The sequence below is a fragment of the Vulpes vulpes genome, chromosome X (assembly GCF_048418805.1).
Source record: "Vulpes vulpes isolate BD-2025 chromosome X, VulVul3, whole genome shotgun sequence".
NCBI lineage: Eukaryota > Metazoa > Chordata > Mammalia > Carnivora > Canidae > Vulpes > Vulpes vulpes.
Genome location: NC_132796.1, coordinates 47,983,762 through 48,007,203, shown reverse-complemented (window position 1 = coordinate 48,007,203; position 23,442 = coordinate 47,983,762). Strand labels below are relative to the sequence as shown.

Sequence of the window (23,442 nt, the reverse complement as noted above, 5' to 3'; positions counted from 1 at the left end):
GCTTTGAAGTTTATAAAAGCAGAAAGCTCTGTACACTCTTTATTGGTATTTAAAGACTGTTGGAGCTCCCTCATATCCCTGGCTTGGGTATTTCTCCCTTCCTCCTGTGAATCTCTGATATAAGAGGTCTAAATTAGTGAAAAGGATTGAAAAATGGAACCAGGGTAGGAAGAGTCAATCTGTCTCTGGTAATCTGTATAAGCACCTGCTTCCAGAGTAACACAATTCTGTAATTAGGCCAAAATAGAGAGGGAAAAAAGCCTTTTGAGAGTCAGAGAAACAACAGGATATGGTGCCATATGCAGATATGTCTCTCTTATACAAACTGCCCCCAAATTTTGAGGTTAGGTTTAAGAAAGCTCCTCTTTGAGGGCTCTCCCAACACCATAAATTAGCAAAGGAAAAACCAGTATTCATAAAATGGTCTTCAGACAGACACTAGTAGAAAGGAACAGATATGGCAGTCCCTGTATAATAAGGCTTGGTCAGCCACAGACCTCCTCCTTGGCAGAGCAGATGACTAAAGGCACCACCTTACCTCTGTGGCAGCAACTTGTCTCCAGCCAAGTAGCCAGACTTGTGGACTTCCTTATTAAAGTCGCCATACTTAGACTGGACAGCATAGGAGGCCAGCAGCACAGCAGTTTCAGGTGGGCAGTAAATCTCATCACTGAGAATGCCCTCCTTTACTTGCAGGAAGAATAGGCGCTGTGTGATGTCCTGGATCAATTCCTCAGATACATCCTCAGGGTAGAACTTGGCCCGGAACTTGAAGAGCAGGGGGCTTTCCTTTCGTACATCCTGGGCAGTCACCTGAGAGAAACAAGCGGTTATGGGGTTTCAAAAAATAGACTTTGGTTGTAGGGTGGGGAGAGACACTGAAAGGTCATCAATTTGGCTAATCCCAAAGAGCCAGTGGCAACTGTTCTGGTAATTCAGAAAAGAGATACATTGCTTTCACTGGGAACCCAATCCCATGTCTATAATTGCTTCCTCTTGGGGATTCCTTCCTGAAATGACCTTATACCCAGTGATGGTCATAAGCCTTCAAGCCACCACTATCTGACAATATGCCAAATGCCCCTAAATTTTGAGGTTAGGCTTAAGAAAACTCTTCTTTTAAGGCTCCTCCAACACCATAAATTAGCAAAGTAAAAACTGGTATGTATCATTGGGGCCTGGGAATTGGCTAGATGAAAACAAACTAGGCTGTCTTTTAAAGCCTAAAATTGGCTCTTAACAGCTCCACATTTGTCCAGAAAAAAAGTCTCCACTCTTCAGGAAAATCAGACTTTGCCAGAAGGTGAGGCACTTATCCCTAGACACAATCAGAAACACAAGCCACAAGACATTGGAAACCTCCAAGGATAAAGTTAGGAAGTTTGAGAATACTGAGATGGAGGAACATGACCATGTTCCTTCAGTAAGACTTCTTGGAGGTGAAGAGCCTGAATATGCCTATACTCAAATCATCTCATTTGGAGTTCAACTGAGATAGAAAATCAAGAAAGAATGGGTTAAATAGGCGATGGGTATTAAGGAGAGCACTTGTGATGAGCACCAGATGTTGTATGTAAGAAATGAATCACTAAGTTCTATACCTGCTAATAATATTGCACTCTATGTTAACTAGCTACAATTGAAATAAGAAGTTGAAGAAAAAAATATGTATGTTAATAAACTTATGTGTAGATGCCTATGGGGGAAAGAAAATCAAGAAAGAGAGAAGCAGGGGACGTCTGGGTAGCTCAGTGGTTTAACATCTGCTTCAACTCAGGGTGTGATTCCAGGGTCCTGGAATCGAGCCCCCATTGGGCTCCCCACAGGGAGCCTGATTCTCCCTCTGCCTGTGTCTCTGCCTTTCTCTCTGTGTCTCTCATGGATGAATAAGTTAAATATCTTAAGAAAAAAGAAAAGCCAGGAGCCGCCGCCGCCGAAATGTGTGGGAAATATCAGAAAGGGAGACAGAACATAAAGACTCCTAACTCTGGGAAATGAAATAGGGGTGGTAGAAGGGGAGGAGGGCGGGGGGTGGGGTGAATGGGTGACGGGCACTGAGGGGGACACTTGACGGGATGAGCACTGGGTGTTATTCTGTATGTTGGTAAATTGAACACCAATAAAAAATTAATTTATTAAAAAAATAAAAATAAAAAAAATAAAAAGCTTCTATAGCTCAAGAGTAAAATATTAACTCAAAAATAGGCCAAAGACGGGGGCACCTGGGTGGCTCAGTTAGTTAAGTGTCCACCTGTTGATTTCATCTCAGTTCTTAATCTCAGGATCATGAGCTGAGGCTCCACAATGAACTCTATGCTGGGCATGGAGGCTACTTTAAAAAAAAAAAAAGCAAACATTTGAACAGACACTTCACAAAGGAAAAACTATAAATGGCATATATACAAATGAAAAGTATGCTCAACATCATTGTCATCAGGAAAATGCAAATTTAAACCTCCAGATACTCCTACTACCCACTAGAATAGCTAAAATTAAAAAGAGAAACCATATCAAGTGTTGGCAAGGATGTAAAACAACTGGAAACCTCATATTGTGTTGTTAGAAATAAAAAAGAATACAGCACTTTGGAAAAATTCAGCAATTTCTTATACAGTTAAATATTCACATACTATATGACCCAGAAATCCCCTAGGTATTTACACAAGAAGAATGAGAACCTAGGTCTATACAAAGACTTCCTGCAAGTGTTCATAACTTGCTCATGATAACTTTTATTCATAATAACTCAAAACTGACACAATCTGTAAGTCCATCAAAAAAAGTGGTAAATTGTGCTACATCCCTACAACAGAAAATGACTGTTTTAGAAAAGAACAAAATATTGACATAAAAAAGATCAAGAGGAGAGGACTGACTACAAAAGGCTGGTGGGGAGTTCAATGGACATGTTCTATGTCTTGACTGTGGGGCAATTGTGTGGGTGCATATGTTCAACAAAATTTATTAAACTGTACACTTAAAAAAAAAGAAAAGAAAATCCATTAATGACTATGGTATAAAACAAGCCGAAGTTTAAGACAGAGCTCCCAGGAGAAAGGGAAGGCTCTCTTCCTCCTGGACACTGGCCGTTCTCAGTGTTAGAAGTCCAAATGGAAACAGGGTAGGAGCTCTGCCTTAGCTGGGTCCTCTGCTCTTATTCTGATCTAGTGGTCAATAGACCACCCGGTGAAAAACACAGCCCTGGATTTGCCAGCTAGCACATATTACTCCCTTGAATAAGATATGATGGAGGAATGAATTCCAAATCCAACAATGAGGTAAGCAGTTACCTTCTTATTGAGTTTCAGCCAAGTGGAGAAGTTTTTAGTGTCCTGGTATTGCAGACCAAAGAACCAAACTTCCCTCAAGCCAATAGTTTTCACCACCTAGAAAAGAAAACAAACAAACAAACAAACAAACAGCCAATGACTGAATGCCTACTTTGTGCCAGGCATAGAGGACACAAAAGTTAAACTGACATGATCCCGGATTTTAAAGGACATAAGGTGTCCAGGGTCTGACAAAGAAATACACTTGGGCAACAGTCAAATGATATCAGCATCTCTCTACACAAAATACCTTTGCTGAGGTAGGAAACAGATCCATCACTTAGGACCACTACCACACACCAATAACTATATTCACTATCCCCTTTGATTTTCACAATAGTTCTGTGATACATTTACATTTAGGCCCATTTTTTTGATAATGAAAGTAAGTTCTGAGAAGTGGAGGTTCAGTTAGTGAATAGCAGAGGCAGGTCTGTTGGACTCCAAACCCGTTCAAATCCAGTGTTTTCTGCCAATTCTTCCCTCTATTATGCCAGGTGCCTTTCTACTCCAGGATGAATTACAGGCTGGAAGTAGAGATTATTAGTTTAACTCCTATATCTTCTATGTTGCTCCTTTATCTTAGCAACTAGGAATATGCCCATACTCTTCTGAGTCCCATTTACAATGCCCCAAGAAAGAATGTTTGGGGAGACATAGCAGGCACTGTGGTATCTATATAATCCAAAGATGTGCTATGTCTGGGTGCTAATATGCTTCTTTCCAGCCCTGATTAGAGGCTAGTTGTGATTCCCCTTACTACTCACACAGGTTGAAAGTGGAAAAGAGAGTGTAGAAACAGGGTGAGTATCTCAGTAGCTAAGTGGCCCCTGGTGTTCTCGGCCTCTTAGTTAAGCAGTGGTAGGAAAGGGAGGCCAGCCAGGAGATGGGGTTTGTTTTCTAGTCCCTGACATTAGTATATGGTTCTGGCTGACAGCTGAACCCTAGCATGCCTACCACTGGAGATGGAGGCAATAAAGCTGACCCACATTCTAATGATGTTATGCTGACAGTCTTCTTTTTTATTTTTCTTGAGGGGTGGGCAGGGGAGGTAGAAGAGTGAGGTGAAGGAATTTACCTGGAGATAGAAATAGGAAAGAAGAACCCAATATTGCTAATTTCCTTCCTTGTGAATAAATCATATCTCCTCTCAACACACACACACACACACACACACACCTCCACTATATCCACAAAGTTCCTACTATGCGCCCAAAGCCAGACCCCATAGTCACTCCTAAGGCTTACAATCTAGAGCTTCAGAGGTCCCAAGGAATAAGTAGCTCAAAACTATTCAGCATCTACTATATACCAGGTAATAAACACTGAACAACCCTGAGATATCTATTCTCTATTTTACAAATGAAGAAACAAAAGTTTGAGGCAACTTGCCTAGAAGACATGAATAGACACTTTTCCATCCAGATGGCTAACAGATACATGAAAAGATGCTCAACATCAGTCATCATTAGGAAAATACAAATATATAATAAAAATAGTGAAAGGGAATAAAGGGGAAAGGAGAAAAAAGGAGTGGGAAATATCAGAAAGGGAGACAGAACATGAAAGACTCCTAACTCTGGGAAATGAACCAGGGGTGGTGGAAGGGGTGGTGGAAAGGGAGGTGGGGGTGGGGGTGATTGGGTGACGGGCACTGAGGTGGGCACTTGATGGGATGAGCACTGGGTGTTATTCTGTATGTTGGTAAATTGAACACCAATAAAAAATAAATTTATTATTAAAAAAATTCTATATGTTGGCAAATTGAACACCAATAAAAAATAAATTTATTATTAAAAAAATTCTATATGTTGGCAAATTGAACACAAATAAAAAAATAAATTTATATAATAAAAAATAAATAAAAATAAATAAAAATTAAAAAAAAATGAAAAGTAAAAAAAAAAAAAAAGGGAAAATACAAATCAAAACCACAATGAGACACCACTTCACACCTGTCAGAATGGCTAAAATTAACAACACAAGAAACAACAGGTCTTGGCAAGGATGTGGAGAAAGGGGAATCCTCTAGCACTGTTGGTGGGAATGTAATGCAAACTGATGCAGTCACTCTGGAGAACAGTATGGAGGTTCCTCAAAACGTTAAAAATAGAACCATGCTATGATCCAGCAATTGCACTACTAGGTATTTACCCAAAGTATAAAATTATACTATATGTTGGCAAACTGAATCAAAATTAAATAATTCAGATTCAAAGAGGTACATGTACCCTGTTTATTTATTTTTTATTTTTAAGATGTTATTTATTTATTCATGAGAGACAGAGAGATAGAGATAGAGAGAGAGAGAGAGAGAGGCAGAGACACAGGCAGAGGGAGAAGCAGGCTCCATGCAGGGAGCCTGACATGGGACTCGATCCGGGGTCTCCAGGATCACACCCTGGGCTGAAGGCAGGCGCTAAACTGCTGAGCCACCAGGGCTATCCAATACCCTGCTTATAGCAGCATTACCAACAATAGGCAAACTATGGAGAGAGCCCAAATGTCCATGAAATGATGAATGGATAAAGAACATGTGGGATATATATATATATAGGAATTTTACTCAGCCAACAAAAAGAATGAAATCTTGCCACTTGCAATGATGTCCATGGAGCTAGAATATATTATGCTAAGCGAAATTAGTCAACCAGAGAAGGACAAATGCCATATGATTCACTCATATGTAGAATTTAAGAAACATATGGGAAGGGGGAAAGAAAAGGAGAGAGGGAAACAAACCACAAGAGACTCTTAACAATAGAGAACAAACTCAGGGTTGATGGAGGGATGTGGGTGGGTAATGACCTATGATGGGTGATGGATATTAAAGAAGGCACTTGTTGTGATGAGCACTGGGTGTTTTATGTAAGTGATGAATCATTGAGTTCTACCCCTGAAACCAATATTTCACTGTATGTCAACTAGAATTTAAATATATATATTTTTAATTGCACACCCCTAAAAAGAGGCAACCTACCTAAAACCATAGAGACTAGACTAGAATCCTGATGTGTATGATTTCAAAACCTGTACCCTTTCTTTTATAGAATGCCCTCTTTTAATTCCAAGGATTCATATGAGCTTAGGAACCCTGGAGTTCCCAAGTAACTAACTTCTTTATCTCTCTTCTGCCCACATATCCCAGCCAGGTAATGAACTTTGATGATTTCTGGCTTTCCACTAGGCTCAGTCAACAACCACTTTGGGGAGAAGCCATATCCCCAAATCCTCAACCTTTATTGCCCCCAGGGCATGCATGATGGTCACCCTCCCTTTCATAGCTTAACTCAGGTATCAAGAAACCTGAGTGAAAGTCTCCCTTCTGTCTCTAATTTGCTATGTGATCTTAAGGCAACACATTTCCCTCTCTGGGCCTTAGCTTCCACATCTATCCAGCTTTCCCATCTACTAAAATGGTGTGACTTACGGCCTCTTTATTCCTTCACATTTATTCCACTAATTAGGTTATTTGTAAATGACTAAGAAATAAAAAAAAGAAATAGATTCCCATTTCCCACCTACCTCTTGCTGACTTGAGTAACTAGGAACATGATTAGAAAAGAGAAGTTGTCCACATCCTCTCCAACATTTGTTGTTTCCTGTCTTGTTAATTTTCCTCATTCTCAGTGGTGTGAGGTGGTATCTCATTGTGGTTTTAATTTGTATTTCCCTGATGGCCAGTGATGCGGAGCATTTTCTCATGTGTTTGTTGGCAATGTCTATGTCTTCCTCTGTGAAATTTCTGTTCATGTCTTTTGCCCATTTCAGGATTGGATTGTTTATTTCTTTGCTGTTGAGTTTAATAAGTTCTTTATAGATCTTGGATACTAGCCCTTTATCTGATAGGTCCCTCTTGTACTGTTGGTGGGAATGTGAACTGGTACAGCCACTCTGGAAAACTGTGTGGATGTTCCTCAAAGAGTTAAAAATAGATCTACCCTACGACCCAGCAATTGCACTGCTGGGCATTTACCCCAAAGATACAGATGCAGTGAAACGCCAGGACACTTGCACCCTAATGTTTATATCAGCAATGTCCACAATAGCCAAACTGTGGAAGGAGCCTTGGTGTCCATCGAAAGATGAATGGATAAAGAAGATGTGGTCTATGTATACAATGGAATATTAGCCATTAGAAATGACAAATACCCACCATTTGTTTTGACGTGGATGGAACTGGAGGGTATTATGCTGAGTGAAGTAAGTCAATCGGAGAAGGACAAACATTATATGGTCTCATTCATTTGGGGAATATAAAAAATAGTGAAAAGGAATAAAGGGGAAAGGAGAGAAAATGAGTGGGAAATATCAGAGAGGGTGACAGAACATGAGAGACTCCTAACTCTGGGAAACGAACAAGGGGTGGTGGAAAGGGAGGTGGGCGGGCGGTTGGGGTGACTGAGTGACGGGCACTGAGGGGGGCACTTGATGGGATGAGCACTGGGTGTTATGCTATATGTTGGCAAATTGAACTCCAATTAAAAGAAATTTTTAAAAAATAAAGCAGATTGCCCTCCATAATCGGTGTGGGCCTTATCCAAAAAAAGAAAAAAAAGATAAGTTGTATGTGGGTTATGTTAAGGAAAGATCAAAAGACTTCCATGATTCAATGGCAAGGTGAGTCCCTGAGTCTAAGATAATAGGCAATAGGAATTCCCTATAAGTTTTAGATGGAGAACATAAAAATGTTCATGTTGAAAAGTGATATTTGCTTTTTTTGCAGAGGATAGAGGGGTAGGGTTTGGATATAAAAGATTACTTAATGTACCTCTTATCTCATCCTATATTTAAGGTAGAACCCAATTAACAGTTCTAATGATTTTCCACAGGGTTGTAGAAGAATATTATGTCTAGATGCAATTGGTGGGGAAGAAGTAATTCAGTCCCAGTAGACAAAGAGGCACGCTAAAGATGGACAATTAAGGCCAGGAGGCTAGGTCATGGAATGGCAGACTCAGAACAGAACTGGTAGGACAGCAACTGACCTCTGCCTGTACCAATTGTAGAGGCTCAGAAACCCCAGAATTAAAAAAGGACTAAGGCAGGTACAGACTATGTGGCCGGTCCTAGAAGTTCCAGGAGTGAGCTCCTTTGCTTCGTTTTGCACCATGTTGTCTGTTTCACTAGAAGGATGAGTAGGGATGTAATGAGAAGAATATAACAGGGCCCATAATAGTTCTAGGATCTGCAGTATCTCTGAGGAGCAGTTGAACAAATAACAGCTAAAGTGATATTTAAAAATATATATTTCAAGATCAGTAGCAAATTTTAATCTCTTTGAACTCTGCCCCTTCCTTTATGAACACAGCAAAGTCAGATGCATATAAATTTTCCACTTCCTTAGGCTTCAGGGCTTTGAGAGATGAGCAATCTCTCTCAGCATCCACTGAAGTCCCAAAGTGAGGAAATAAGGGTGTGGAGGGAAGGAAATATGATGTAAAGTCAGAACTGAGACTGGAAAAAAAAACAAAGGATAAAACAGATAACCCCTAAACTCCAGGTCATAAGGAAATCTCCCATTTAAGCTCCACAGGGTACTGGGAATCATTTGATTGGGCTACTCGTGTCTCCACTTGGAAATGAGGCCAAGCTTTGCTTGCTTCCAGCTGAGACTTCCACCCAAAAGAAAAGAGAAATCTTATTTTCTAGAGGGAGGGAGTCTCTAGGTCCTTGTTCTAGGAACAACATCTGTGACTAGAGTGACTAGGGTCCTTCCCCAGTCTACTCATAAATGGCTCCATCTCTGATTAAAAGGAAAAAAAAAAGATTCTTTCTTGGCTCCCTTTGACTCCAGAATGCCAACTTATCTGGCCTGAACTACCACTTCTCAAATCTGCCATGGAAGAAATCCATGAGCAGCAGAAAATAATAAATGCGTATACCCAGAGGACAAAAAGGGTAGGGGAACATATGTAAATGGCTAAAGCCAGAATTTCTTTGAAGCCTCAGGTTTAATTTTAATATATCTGCACATTTTACATTTTACTCCTTAAATATCCTTTTTTTTATTTTTAAAGATTTATTTAGTTAGTTAGTTATTTGAGTGGGAGGGCATGCATGCCCATGAGTGGGGGGAGGGCATAGGGAGATAATTCTCAAGCAGACTCCTCACTGAGTGTGGAACCTGAAGTAGAGCTCAATCCCACAAACTATGTGATCATGATCTGAAACAAAACCAAGTGTCAGATGCTCAACCGAGACACCTAGGCACCCCAATGTTTTAATGATGAAATAGATAACATCACAAGTAAAACTAATGCTCTAAGATACTGAATCAAATTCTGCCCATAGGTCTGTGTACCTCCTAAAACCTGCCATATATACCTACAGAAACTAGGACTTCAGTGTTTAAGACACTGGCTGTTAATTATATTGAGCCACACAACAGAAACCCTCACAACAGACTGTGAAGCATTATAAAGTCCAAGCAGCACAAACTAGAAAACTGAGGTTCAGTGAGGGGAAGAGATTTGCCTCTGAGAAAATCCTCACTATTACTAGGAGCGCATCTGATGTAAGAAATAACCCTTTTTGTCTCTCTTCTGCACGTAAAGGCTGCCTACATCTGAGGTCTATGGAGGGAAGAGGAAATCAGGTCAATTCCAGAGCCCAGAGCCCTCCTCTCCATATCCCCCATGCATCTATATTAGTAAACCAACTAGTGATATAATGGGCCACTTCAGAAGCCCAGAGCAGGATTGGGAGACTGAAGCCTCAAAAGGAAAACTGCATGAAAAATCATGTGCAGACCCCATCAATGCCCAAACACCTGAGGCCCACTGAGATCCCACTACAGTCTTGGCAGTAGCTGCATCAACTACCCTCTTGAAAGCAAATCAATGCACTACTAGAAAGTTCTGGTGGAGGTTGCCACCAATGCTGTTTCTGCTACTCTACACTGCCTGTATTCAACCGGCCACCTGCTCTACAGTGTAGAACACACTCAGCTAGGATTCTAAGTTTAGGGAAAAATTTCCTCCACTCAGAATAGGAACAGACAAAAAGAGAGGAGGTCACAGAAGACACAGCTGACAAAAGCCACTGGGAAAACTGCAAATGATATATGCCTTGATTCAAGCCACTATACCACTTCCTAGCTATCTGACCTTAAACAGGTCTTTTCACCCTTGTAAGCCTAAGTCCTTCATCCATAAGATGAATATATTACTATTATAATGATAGATGTTATTTTATAAAATAAAAATGGAAGAAAGAGAAGGAAAGGTTGTTGCCGTCAATGCAAAGTCCACAAATCCTAAGGACTTTACAAGCCAGACAAGCTGCCTGATTTAATGGCTCCCTTATCTGAACTCCTAGGGCAATTTCTACTACTTATTTAGCCCTTAATAAGAACAACCAATATTCGAATGTCTGCTATACACAAGACACTTTACTTATTTGAGGATTAAATAAGACCACAAAATCTCTGAAATTAGTTTGGTTACCATTTTACTGAGAAAAGTAAAGTCCTAAGAGGTTAAATGAGCCATCTAAGGCCACACAGCTAGATAGCAGGACAGAATTTGCACCCAAGGATGACACTAAATCCCATACTTTATACACTACATCACTTCCATACATAACCTTATCTTAAAGGGTGTTTTATGCTCTGTGGGAAGAAAGTTGTATTGCATTTACTTCTCTCTGCTTCTATAGGATAAGGAACTCCAAGATCCTTAAGGACAGAGACCTGTTTGATAGGTCTAGAGATTTTTCTTGAGACACAGTAGACCTTCAGTCAATAGTGAATCAGTCAATGAACAAATAAGTGAATGGATGCTCTGAGACTTCACCTTTTTTGCACAGCTCAGTATCTTGAAGGAAGGGGTAGGTACAGTTAGAACCACTGGCTGGGGTAGAGCCAAGCAAGGGGTTCTCAAAATGGAACTCATGGTGGTGGCACTGCCTTTTAGTGGCACCTAGGTAATCAAGAGCCCTCTAAAGAACCTCAGGCTTTAGAAGTGGTGGTAAGTGACAGAATTGTTGTAGCAAAACGTGTTCTTTCCATTCCCTAGCTATGTGTACATTCCCAAAAGCAAATGGAGAAATTATGGGCCATACTTCCCTTTCCTACCAGGTCTTATGTCTCCGCAAGCTATGAATTCCTATTATTCCCTGTTATTTATTACTGGTACCAAAGAGGGTGCTTCCTCTCCAGTCAGCTTCCTCTCTAGTCATTGGCCAGACAATTTCTGGGTTCCAGGATGGCCCCAGAGCTTTTGTCAATTCCTTATAAAGAGTCCAACCCCTTCCTCCTAGGCCCCAATGGCACCAGGAGGGCCTCCTTGAATAATGGGTCTCAAAGGCCAGACAGAATAGACTTCTTCCCTATGACTCATCAAGTTAGAGAGAGGGAATAGATCATATCCCCAAATAGCCTGTGAACACATACCTCTGTGGATTCTCATCCAGACCTGCCTCGGCCCTGAGAGTGCTAGATGCTCAAATCCTTGTCTGAGCTCAAATCTTTTTCTGTTTTTCATCCACAAGATCCTAGCTCTGCCCCATCTGACCTCACAGAAAATTACTGCTCCCTCCTTCCTATGATAGCCCCTCAGAAATCTCAAGACAGAGAACACATCTCCTCTTAAAGTCTTCTCAACTCAAACAGCCTCATTCATGCAGGAAGACTATTACAGTGGGAAAACTATAGTTTTATACACAGAGCTGTATTTGAAATTTCATATTACAACTCACTAACATCATAACCTAGAGAATGTTCTTTTACCTCTCAGAGACATGATCATTGCAAGGACTAAAGCACCTAGGCAAGGCTAGTTCATTGTAAGTGCTCAATAAATGATATTTTTCAAAACAACACTGATCTTCCAGATAAGAAATCATGAACTTACTGGTTTTCTCCCTTTCCTCTCTCTATCTAGTATAAAAGATTCAAGTCTCTCAAAGGTTTTGTTTCGGAAGTAGTTACTTTCACAAGTAGCATACCATCTGTCCAGGACTCCCTACCATCTGGACTTCCTACAGAATAACACCCACAATACACAAATCAAACCAACACTAGCAAAGAATTATCATGCCTTGTGGCTTTTTGAAATTAATAAGTCTCTTTTTCTCAAGAATTTTTCTACCCTAGGTTCTAAATTATGCCTTCCTCACCCTCCCTCCACAGTTATCCCTCTCCAATGCAACTGAACAAAGCTCCCAGTGTTGAAGGCAGGGGATGGCATCATTTAGCTTGAGAAGGGTAATGTATAGAACCAGGGGTCTGGGAAGAAGTCTGAGAAGAGGTCAAAGGAGCCTTTCTTTCTTTCCCTCCCCAGCTCTGGGTAAGTTCTTAGACAACAGAGGGACTCAGAGGGCAAAGGAGAAAAAGAATCAAGAAAGCCTGGAAAATCCATCAAGGTAACATGTGGTCTCAACATCCTGGACAATATCAGACCCCCACCTCACCAGAAACTGGTAGGAAAATGGGATAATAACCATCTAAAGGGATCCCAGCCTCTGGAAATGGGAGCCCCATTTTTACCCCTTGGAAGTCTGGTCACAAATGGCATATTCCCTTGGCCCCTGGAGAGTCTTTGAATGCTGAAAGATTCTGTGGCCCCCATCTGGCTATTACATTATATATAGAACATCCTTTCTAATAATAGTAACTCCCCATAAAGGGACACCCCTTGTGTTGGACATGGGAATGACATGTCAGCATTATCTGCAGGTATGACTGCAGGATATGAAGTGGTGTTATGTCCTAAGTCCTACTATTATTTTGAGGGAAATGTACATAGAGCACACTACCTCAGGGAGAATAGGTTGATTTCCTTCTACTAGGAAGCAAAAAAAAAAATTACAGAAACCATAAAAATACAGTGACTAGAATGCAGCATTGAAATCCCAGCCAAATACTGGCTAGACAGAATAAGTTATTTAATTTCTGACTCTCATCATTAAAATAGGGAAGAGATCACTCACATCTTTCAGAGTTGAGAGGAATATTCCATGTGCTAACATTTTTAGAGCATCTAGCACAGAGTCATACCCTGCTTACCTCTCTTTTCTCCCATGTTCAGGACCAAGGATAAGATTAATTGGAGCCATCCAAAGTGCAGGCTGCCAAAATCAAAGCTTGCATCCTTTGTTATCATGGCAGGAGTCAACCTTTGTTTTGACCTATCTTGGAGTAGCATGTAGAAGAGATTCCCAAGAAGTGGGTCTTGTGGTAGAAACTATTGGGACAGTTGGAAGAGGCTAAGAAACAAATAGTTCCTCCCTTACCTGGTCAAACAGCTGTTTGCCAGTGGTGTTGGGCTGGATGGCAAACTCCAGCTCTGCGTCCATGGTGGTTACACGCACATTGATCTAGGATGAGATCAAAAGAGGCAAGTTAGTTGTCTAGCTCTGTGCTTAGCAGAACCTGGGACAAGTGTATCTGTTCAGTCACAGAAGAGGAAACTAGAATGCTAAGAATCTGAGAAACTTAGATATTGTTGGGAAGGAAAGGAGAATACTGAACCAAACAAACAATATCCTGGCCCTGGCTCCCAAAATCAGTTTACAGAAGACAAAAAAAAAAAAAAAAAAAACATAGCCACAGAGCAATAATTTTTTTACCTTGTTTTCTCCATGTCCCTTTATTTTTTTAATTTCTTTTTATTGGAGTTCAATTTGCCAACATATAGCATACACTCAGTGTCACAGAGCAATACTTACCAAGGAGCTACACAAAAATGCAAATCAGCCTACTATCAAGAGGAAGCAAGTGCTGACTATACTTCTTCCAGGAAGCCTTCCCCACCTACACCAGGCAGCTCTGGGCCCACAGCATTCTCTTCCCACCTCTGATCCACAGCCTGGATTATCTTTGCAAACACAAGTTAAGAGCAAGATAAAGAACACTGGGTTCCAAGCTTAGCACTGTAACTGTCTCAGTCTAAAACCTTGGATAAAAGTCTTATCTCCTTCCTGGCCCCTAGTTCACCTCATCTGTACAATAGTAGTAATGCTGGAGGAAGGGTCAATTACACTAGGTGATGACCATATCAGTGCTGGTGTCTATGGTTCTATATATCGACTTGTGTTAATACTTCCTGTATTTATGTCTCATTGGTTTCCTTAAGCACAAAAAAGGAAAGGGGCCTTAGCAAAGGTACATGTGGGTGGAAAAAAGGTGCTACCAAAGCCAAGCCAGCAGAGGGGAAATGGGAAAGGGACAGGCACCAATGAAAATAACAGTTAGCTATGCACACAATTTTATAGGCACTGGAAAAAATACCCTCCACTTTTCCAAAGAGATCCCCTAGCTCAGGTCAATGATAGCTGAAATTTCATAAGTAGATTTGTTTCCTTGGTTGAAAACTTAGTAGTAGTGGTAATAGTAATAGCAATATGCAGTAGCTTTCATGTATGCAGACTTGCTACTCACTAGAAGACTCATGTGTACTATCCCATTTAATATCAACAATCACCTTGTGAAGTAAATAATGTTATCTCCACATTGGAGATGAATAAATAAATATTTGTCTAAAGTCATATCACTAGTAAGTTGGGAAGATGGGGTGTGAATTCAGATTAAGTCTAAACCTCATAATTTAAACCAATACACTAGACCCTCTGTATATCAAAGTGCAAAATATGAAAAGAAATCAAATATTAATTCTTTAAATTGTGGGACATTTTGCATAAGTACTCTATACAGTACAACCACAAACTGGCTTGTTATATAAGGTCATATAAAATATTTTGAAGACTATTTCATGGTCAGGGAAAATAACTCAGTAATATTAAGCGAGGAAGGGTAAGCAACAAGATTGTATGAGTTCAATTCTACAAAAGTATGCACAGAGAGATAATCATTGGAATCCTGCCCAAGTGTTAGTCAGGCTTGGTTTTAAGGTGGTGGTGAGTGTGTTCTCCCTTCTTTAAATCAAAAAAAGAAACTGATCTACATTTTCTAAGATACTTATATAGTACTTATACTATTGGTTCGAGACTAAAAATAGAATTATCAACTATGCAAATCTCCATGGAATGGGTAAGACATTAAGCCTTATCAGTCTTTGACACCTCTGGGTCTTTCCTGAGCATAGGGGTCAGTTAGCAGGGAAGAGGGGGCCAAACAGCTATTTTGCCAGAAGAACAATTCCAATGAGGACCAGACCTGGGGAACAACTTTGTAAATAAATATCACTAGGGAGCCAGGGAGGAAATCTATTTCCAGATTGACAATGGGACAGGAAAGGCCCTGAAGGCAGGAACAAGAAAGGCAAGTTATCCCAGTGGGAGACAACGGGCAAGATTAGCCACCTTGACTCGGTGTTATCCTAGGCTTCCTGCCAATCCAGTGACCTCTGTAGAATGGGCCTTCATAAGGTAGGAAGAATGAGGCCCAATGGGCTGGAATTTGGCCTCAACATCTAGCTTCAAACCACCCTTGAGCTGAGTCAAGGGAAACCTCAAAATGCCAATGACTGAGGAGATAGGAAAGAGTGGAAAAGAGACAGTAGGACTTTTAGTACACTGAACTTCAATCATCACCTCAAGATTTTTGTGTTACTTAGAGTTACATCTCCAGTACCCAAGACTCAGAAGATGTTAGTTAAATGAGCAGTTCTAAGTATGGGAGTATAAGAAATACAGAGATATAACATAGTCTACAGATTCAGAGGTGAGAAGATTTTATATCTTGACCTTTTTACCGTGCCATGGACCCTTCTGGGCAGTCTGATAAAGTCTATGGATCCCCTTCCAGAATATTTGTAAATGCATGAAATTAAGTGATACAAAGAAACCAATTATATTGAAATATGCATAAAAATATGTGCTTTTTATTATATTAATTGTCTAGCACTGCACCTTATTAGTTATTACTAGTGTAATTTCAGCATTGTGTTGAGCATAGTGATATTTTGAGAAATATACAATAACTAGAGAATTGAGTAATGCATTGAATTGCCAAATCACTGTTGTACACTTAAAACTAACATAACATTGTATATCAACTATACTTTAATAGTAATTTTTTAAAAGATTGTATTTATTTATTCATGAGAGACACAGAGAGAGAGAGAGGCAGAGACATAGGCAGAGGGAGAAGCAGGCTCCATGCAGGAAGCCAGATATGGGGCTTCATCCTGGGAGTCCAGGATCATGCCCTGAGCCAAAGGCAGACACTCAACCACTAAGCCACCCAGGTGTCCCAATAATAATCTTTTAAATCAAAATAAAAATTACATTTCACCAAAAAAATGTGATATAAAAGTCTTAGATTTCCATTAATGACAAAGTCACAGGTACTGCCATTTTTACCACTTTTTTTTGCCTGTATTCATAATTGAAGGAGGTCTAAGTCTCAGTAAGAGGTTAATAAAAACAAATATGTAATTTTTCTCAATCTAAGTTCATAGATGTTTCCCACTTCAGATTATATCCATGGGACCCCATGAAGGCCTAAGGATTCCAGGTTAAGGAGCTTCCTATTACTCAGCCATTAGAAATGACAAATACCCACCATTTGCTTCAACGTGGATGGAACTAGAGGGTATTATGCTGAGTGAAATAAGTCAATCGGAGAAGGACAAACATTATATGTTCTCATTCATTTGGGGAATACAAATAATAGTGAAAGGGAATAGAAGGGAAGGGAGAAGACATGGGTAGGAAATATCAGAAAGGGAGACAGAACAGACTCCTAACTCTGGGAAATGAACTAGGGGTGGTGGAAGGGGAGGAGGGCGGGGGGTGGGGGTGAATGCGTGACGGGCACTGAGGGGGGCACTTGACGGGATGAGCACTGGGTGTTATTCTGTATGTTGGTAAATTGAATACCAATAAAAAATAAATTTATTATTAAAAAATAAAAGTAAAAAAATAAAAAAGGAGCTTCCTATAAATTTATTTCAATTCACCCAATATTAATGGAACACTACGTTTAAGGAACTATGGTCAGAGTAGAGCTGTAGGACCAGTCCCTGATCCCAAGGCACTTATTAAATAATAGGGAAACTATTAATATACAAGGAAGACCCTAAGAAATGCCATAACAGAAGAAACCTCTTATAGAGATAAAAAAATAACAGTTCAAAGTGATATTTGTATTGGTCCATAAGGATAAGCTGCATTTTTTAAAAAGAGAGATTGCAGGATGGAATCTTGCAAAAGAGGAATACCCAAATGTCCCAGATAGAGAAATCATTATATGAAATAGCCCGGATTGAGATAGGAATGGAGATGGCCCATTTAGAAGCAGGTCTACTCCAGGGCGAATGAGGCCTATCCAGTGAAGAGTAGGCAGAGAGGCTGGGAAGGTAAGTGGAGAGCTTTGAAGGCTACTCTAGAAAGCTGGGCCTTAATTCTGTTGCCAGTGGCCAGCCAGCTTGGAGGTTCTGAACAGAGTGGGGCAAAAATCAGAACAGGACTTTTTGGAAGAAAGAGCCCAGGAAGGAAACTGTCAAAAGAGGTGGGACTCCAGGAAAACATTCCACAGCCTAGGAATTCCCTTTAATTCACACTACTGGTAAGAATTTTCAAAGTAAATAAGCCAGTGTCAACCACAGATCATGTCAATCACAGGTCATATCAATGTCCCATCTTTAGGGCCTATTTCAGAAGCCCAAATATTTAAGTTAAATGTTTTTTAAAGAAATGTTTCTTGAATAAATCAGTTGGTAGAAAAGGACCCAGTCTGGGTTAGGAATAAGTATGTCATCCGGGGTAGTGCTGTCTATGCTTCCTTCCCCCTAAATAGAGCATGATCCCAGAACAAGGACCCTCCTAAAAATCTAAATACGTTCAGCTGAAACCAAAATGGAACCTACTTCTCCAGAATCCCTGCTCAAGGTTTCTGCCATTTCCACAGTGGCTGTTACTCCAGGAAGAAGAGCCTAAGATCTCCTGAATTTCACTGAAAGGACAAATAATCTTAGCTTTAAAAAATTAGAAAGAAAAGCAAACACAAAGGGACTTATATTCTTGCCACCACTTAATGCGGAAGAAAATGTGAATCATGAGGACAGGGTCATAGGTCTGTACTCTCCTGTTTTCTGTGTGTCAGAGGTAGGGGGAGGCAATAAGGGTAAAAACATAGCTGGGGCCTAAAGGTGACAGGTAAAGCAGGAGTCTTGATCAAAGAAGATCCCTTGTTCTCCTTTAGACTAATCTGGAACCCAAGTATGTAACATAAGCTGCATGCCCAGACCCACTGCCACACAGGGTCCACCCACTGTTCACCCTAGGAGGTACCCATTGACTTCCTTTGAGGCCTGGTTTCTGCAGTTTCAATCAGAAGAGGGTAGCCTAGTTTGGGATGCAAGAGCCTGAAAATAAAACCACCAAAGTCAGCAGAAAGTTCCTAGGCAGCCCCTCAGCTTGGCAGGAGTGGAGGAACTGGCCTGGGTGGGTTATTATTTCAATATGTAGAGAATTTAATCCCTTCCAAAGCCTGTCCCTGAGGACCTAGGCATAGCCTGAGGTTAAAGACTGTGTCTCTGGAGAACACTTAAGGGTTTAGGGAACAAAAAAAACGTTTGGGTGTGGTAGGGACAGTGTCACCCTCTCATATAACTAGCCCTCCCACCTCTAGCCCAAAAACAATACATACACTGTTATTTATTGAACAGTTAAACACAGACAGTTCCCACACTAATGCCCTTCACTGGACACTAACAAACCCATCTCAGTGGCCTGTCATCCAAAGCTCTCAACAAACTGGGATCTCTCCTATGTCCCCACTTGACTGGCCTTGGAAACAAAAATAACCAGATCAGATGCTGCAGCAGCTGGGGTACTTTGGACTCTGGGCCTGGGCAGCATCAAAGAAGGGACCAAACCTCTCTTTCTTCTTTAGCCAGGAACATCCAGGTAAGCAGTCAACAGACCACAGTGAAATCAGGGCAATGCTTCCCCTCACTTATCCCATATCACTGAACTACAAGATAGATGGCTCTTCCTGGAGAGGAGTTTGGGGGAGGCAGAGAGAAAGTTGAGAGAGTCGAATAACCACGAGTAAATTGCCTGAACATGGACATATAAGCCACAAAGAATTAAAATTACCAGCCCTGAACACCAATAAAAAATAAATTTATAAAAAAATTACCAGCCCCACTTCATGGATGATGAAACTGAAGTACACAGAGGCAAAGACACCTGCGTGTCTGAGTCAGTTAAGTATCTGCCTTCAGCTCAGGTCATGATCCCCGGGTCCTGGAATCAAGCCCAGTGCTGGGCTCCCTGCTCAGTGGGGAGTTTGCTTCTCTCTCTCTCCTTTTGCCTCTCCCTCTGCTTGTGCTCTCTCTCGCTCTCTCTCAAATAAATATTTTTTAAAAAAAGGAGTATGAAGTACACAGAAGCAGGTGACAGGATGGAAATGAACACTTATTGAATATCAACTATGTGCTAAGCCCCATCACCCACAGTTTCACTTAACATCACTGAAACCAAATTTAATCAGTCAGCAAGTGGGGAAGACTGGTCTTCTAGACATTCCCACAGCTCCTTCCATGACTCCACCCCACTCTCTGGTCATGCTGATTTCACTGCTGTCTTCAGACACTGCCTTGGCAACTACTTTGGCCAAGGTCCAAACACTCTGGCATTGAAAGCCTGAGCACATCTGGGAAGCACTCCTTGGGAAGGCCCCCTCGCAGGAGCAGAGCTTGTGAGTCAACCCAGTTGGGTCCAAGCTCAATGACCTCACCTGCACCTGCCATCTCCCCACTCTTCTCAAGGGTCCACTGGCTCTAACATTTCAGTGGAGGTACTGGTATGAAGAAGACAAAGGCAAATGGGGGAGGGGGACAAAGGCAGAAAAAGCCTTACTAGGGCAACTTCAGAACTTCAGTCTCTCCACTGGACAGAGAATAGTCACCACAGTGTTACTCAAACTACCTAATCTACAGTATTTAGGCTCCAGCACCCACCATTTCCTGCTGCCAGAACTGAGGCGAGGGCAGGGCAGGGCCGGGCAAGGCCTGGTCTGTCTTGCCTCTTGGGATGACAGCACTGCCTCAAGCAGCTGTTTTCCATAAGGGGGAAAACAAGGGTTGCTTTGAATCTCCGGCCTAGGAGGCATTCTTCCTCTCCACCACCCCCTCCTCCTCCGCTGACTCACTCACTTCCCAGCAACTTAGCCACTGTTGATTTGGAAATGGTACCTGAAACAGTTATGTGTTCTTACCTCTTCCTACCTATCTCTAGACCCTTAACACTGCCGTCAAGACCTTCCTGGGGTTAACCCTTCCTATGCCTGTGATTTTTCCCAGTAGTTTCTTGAAAGGAGAGCCACATCCAACTCCACCATGCACACCCATATCTTAGTGGATCAGCAGTTCTTCAACCACTTCAATTACTGCAAAGGCCATGGGAGACAAGGGTTCCCCTTTTACTTGCTTTGGCCCAGTCCTTCCCTCCAAAAGCTCCCCAAAAAGCATTGGGAGACAAGGGCATATTGGAAACGGAGTGTTGCTCCACCATTCACCATATATTTGGGGGAGTAACCCTCACATGTAACTAATCTCTCTTAGCAATGAGAACATAACTAGTCACTATGGGAATGGCAGTTCAGAGCAGAGGCTAAAGCTGAAAAGGTCAGTGACAATAAGGCTACCTTAGCAAGCTGCAGCTTCCCCATTAATCCAGCCTTAATTGCATTACCTTCTGATCAAGCTCAGAGCCCCTCTCTCGACACATGAAGGTCAGGAAGGAAACTAGAGCTCAACGATTTGCACCTAACTCCAGGACTTACTCTCAAAATCAGCTCAGCCAGAAGTGCCTGGGTGGCTCAGTTGATTTAAGCATCTGCCTTCAGCTCACGTCATGGTCCCAGGGTCCTGGGACTGAGCTCCCTGTTGGGCTCCCTGCTTAACAGGGAGCCTGCTTCTCTCTCCCTCCTGCTCATGCTCTCTCTCACTCTCTCTCTCTCACCCTCTCTCTCTCCCAAATAAATAAGCAAAAAAATTTTTTTTATAAAATCAGCTCAGCCAAACAATACTCTAGGATCAAATAACACCTACTCCTCTATCCCCTCCCCAGCTCATCTCTTCTTAACTACAGGGGCTGTCCCACCAGATCCTTAGCATAGCTATTTCTCCTCTTTATAATTCCTCAAGATTTCAATCCACTCATTCTAGAATATCATCTGGCTCCTCCAGAATAGCACCCTTTTGAACTTCTCATTACTGTTCGCCAAGAGAATAAACAGTCCAGAATCCCAAACTGTCAGATCAGAAAGGAACCTTAGAGATCATTTGGTTCAAACATGCAACATAACAGCTGGAGAAACTGAGGTCCAGGAAAGGAGAGGCACTATTCTCGAGTCACACAGCTGCTAGGCAGCATGAGATCAAGGATTAAAAAACTGGTTCTTAAAAAAAAACAAAATAAATAAATAAATAAAAAACTGGTTCTTGATCCACTTACCATTTAATCAGCTATAGAATCACCCTGGCACTTAGAAACAGTAGATACCTCAGGTGCACCACTCCTGAAGACTATGAAGACTATGTAGAGGAGGCTGGCCCATCCTGCTTCCATGAAAATCTCCAAGCTCACATGGCTTGGAAGTCTAGCTTTCAACAGAGGGCAGGCATAACTTTCAGGCTCTGAGACATTCACTAACACTCATTTTAGGGAGACTAAACCTTTCATAACACTATAGAAGAAAACTCAAAGATCCCTTGTTTCTAGGACAGCTTCTTTTGCAAAAACTTGGATAGCAACTGATTGGGAGGTTCCCCGATAGCAGACACAGCCAAGATCTGAGCTGGAGGTTGGTGAGGAGAGGGTGGGATGCAAAAGAGAAAGAGGGAGGGAGTTTGAGGAACAGATTTATACCTTGGTAGCTAAGAACAACAGATTCTTCAATTCCTGTAAAACTCTGAAGCTGCTGAAATAAAAGGGGACAGGGCCTGTCATTAATAAAGCAAGTCTCCCAAAAGAGCAAAGCCCCTCTCTGGGACTACACCCAGGTGGATTTTAGTCTCTCACATCAGTTTCCTGCTTGACCCAGCTTCCTACCTGAAAGTTTCATAAAAAATATTTGCAGGCTGGGAACACAGACCATTTGCAACTGCATGGAGATGCCAGGTCTGCCCAGAGCACCAGAAGAGGGCTCTACTTTCTCTGCTCAGGAACACACCCCAGCAACCTCCAGCATCATAGCTCTGAAGCACACTGGAGCTAATCCAAGCCTCAGCTTGAGTTCGAACTAATACTCATGGGATTTCTGCCCTGTATTGTGCTTCTGGTTGTTCAAAATTGCTGAAGCCAGGATCAATTAACTCTGCAGGCACAGGAGGAGACCTAGGCCATCAAAAAGCTCTTTTTAACTCTAGAGGTAGAGTAAGGCCAGCTTTCTGCCAATGAACCTTACTGGTAAGCTGACAGCTAAACCCAGCATGTGGGAAACCCACAAAATTGGAATTCTTGACCCAGAAATAATTGTCTCAGCATTTTGAGGAGTAAAGCATGATATGACAGAAAAAAGTTTTGGAGCTTCTTTGACCTCCCTTTTTTTGAAACTCATTTTCCTAATCTATAAAACAATTCTAATAATATCAACTTCACAACAGGGTTATTGGGAGATTTCAGTTAAAATAATAGACATGAAACTACATAGCACATCATAAGTAGAATAGGATGACTACTAACCCCTCCTTTTAAGACATATTTTTAAAAGATTGATTGATTTAAAAGAGAGTGAGCAAGCATGCAAGATTGAGAGAGAGAAAGAGAGAGAGAAAGTGCGCACATAGGAAGGCCAGAGGGAGAGGGACAAGCAGACTGCCTGCTGAGCAGGGAGCCTGACCAGGGCCCAGTCCCAGGGCCCCTGGATCATGACCTGAGCCAATGGCACTTAACCAACTGAGCCACTCAGGTGCCTCACTTTTTTAGCTATATTATTACAAATATCCAACCTCTCAGAAATGATTTAAAATGAAAATATGTTAAACTTCAGAGGTCTAGGGCCTACCAAAGAAGATCTCCAGAGAGCCCTTTCAGTATAAAGGATTCTTTCACTTTGGGGGCAAACTCTAAAATGTGATTAGATTTCTAGTGGGTTAGCCATGTGAAGTTCTGCACATCAGGTACACATACACATATCCTTGCATGCATTATTTTAAATGCCTTCCCTATTATGAGGAATGGGGATTTTCCCCCA

At 41.5% G+C, this 23,442-nt stretch overlaps 1 protein-coding gene across 1 annotated transcript in view; it reads right to left on the bottom strand.

The window, feature by feature from the left end:
* Nucleotides 1-23,442, bottom strand: part of MSN (moesin) — a 66,660-nt gene that overhangs the window by 13,261 nt on the left and 29,957 nt on the right. The window contains exons 2-4 of the mRNA XM_025987643.2: nucleotides 13,566-13,649; nucleotides 3,291-3,386; nucleotides 539-813 (exon numbers count right to left, since the gene is read on the bottom strand). Coding sequence (XP_025843428.1) covers nucleotides 539-813; nucleotides 3,291-3,386; nucleotides 13,566-13,649 — 455 coding nt within the window. The remainder of the gene's footprint in view (nucleotides 1-538; nucleotides 814-3,290; nucleotides 3,387-13,565; nucleotides 13,650-23,442) is intronic.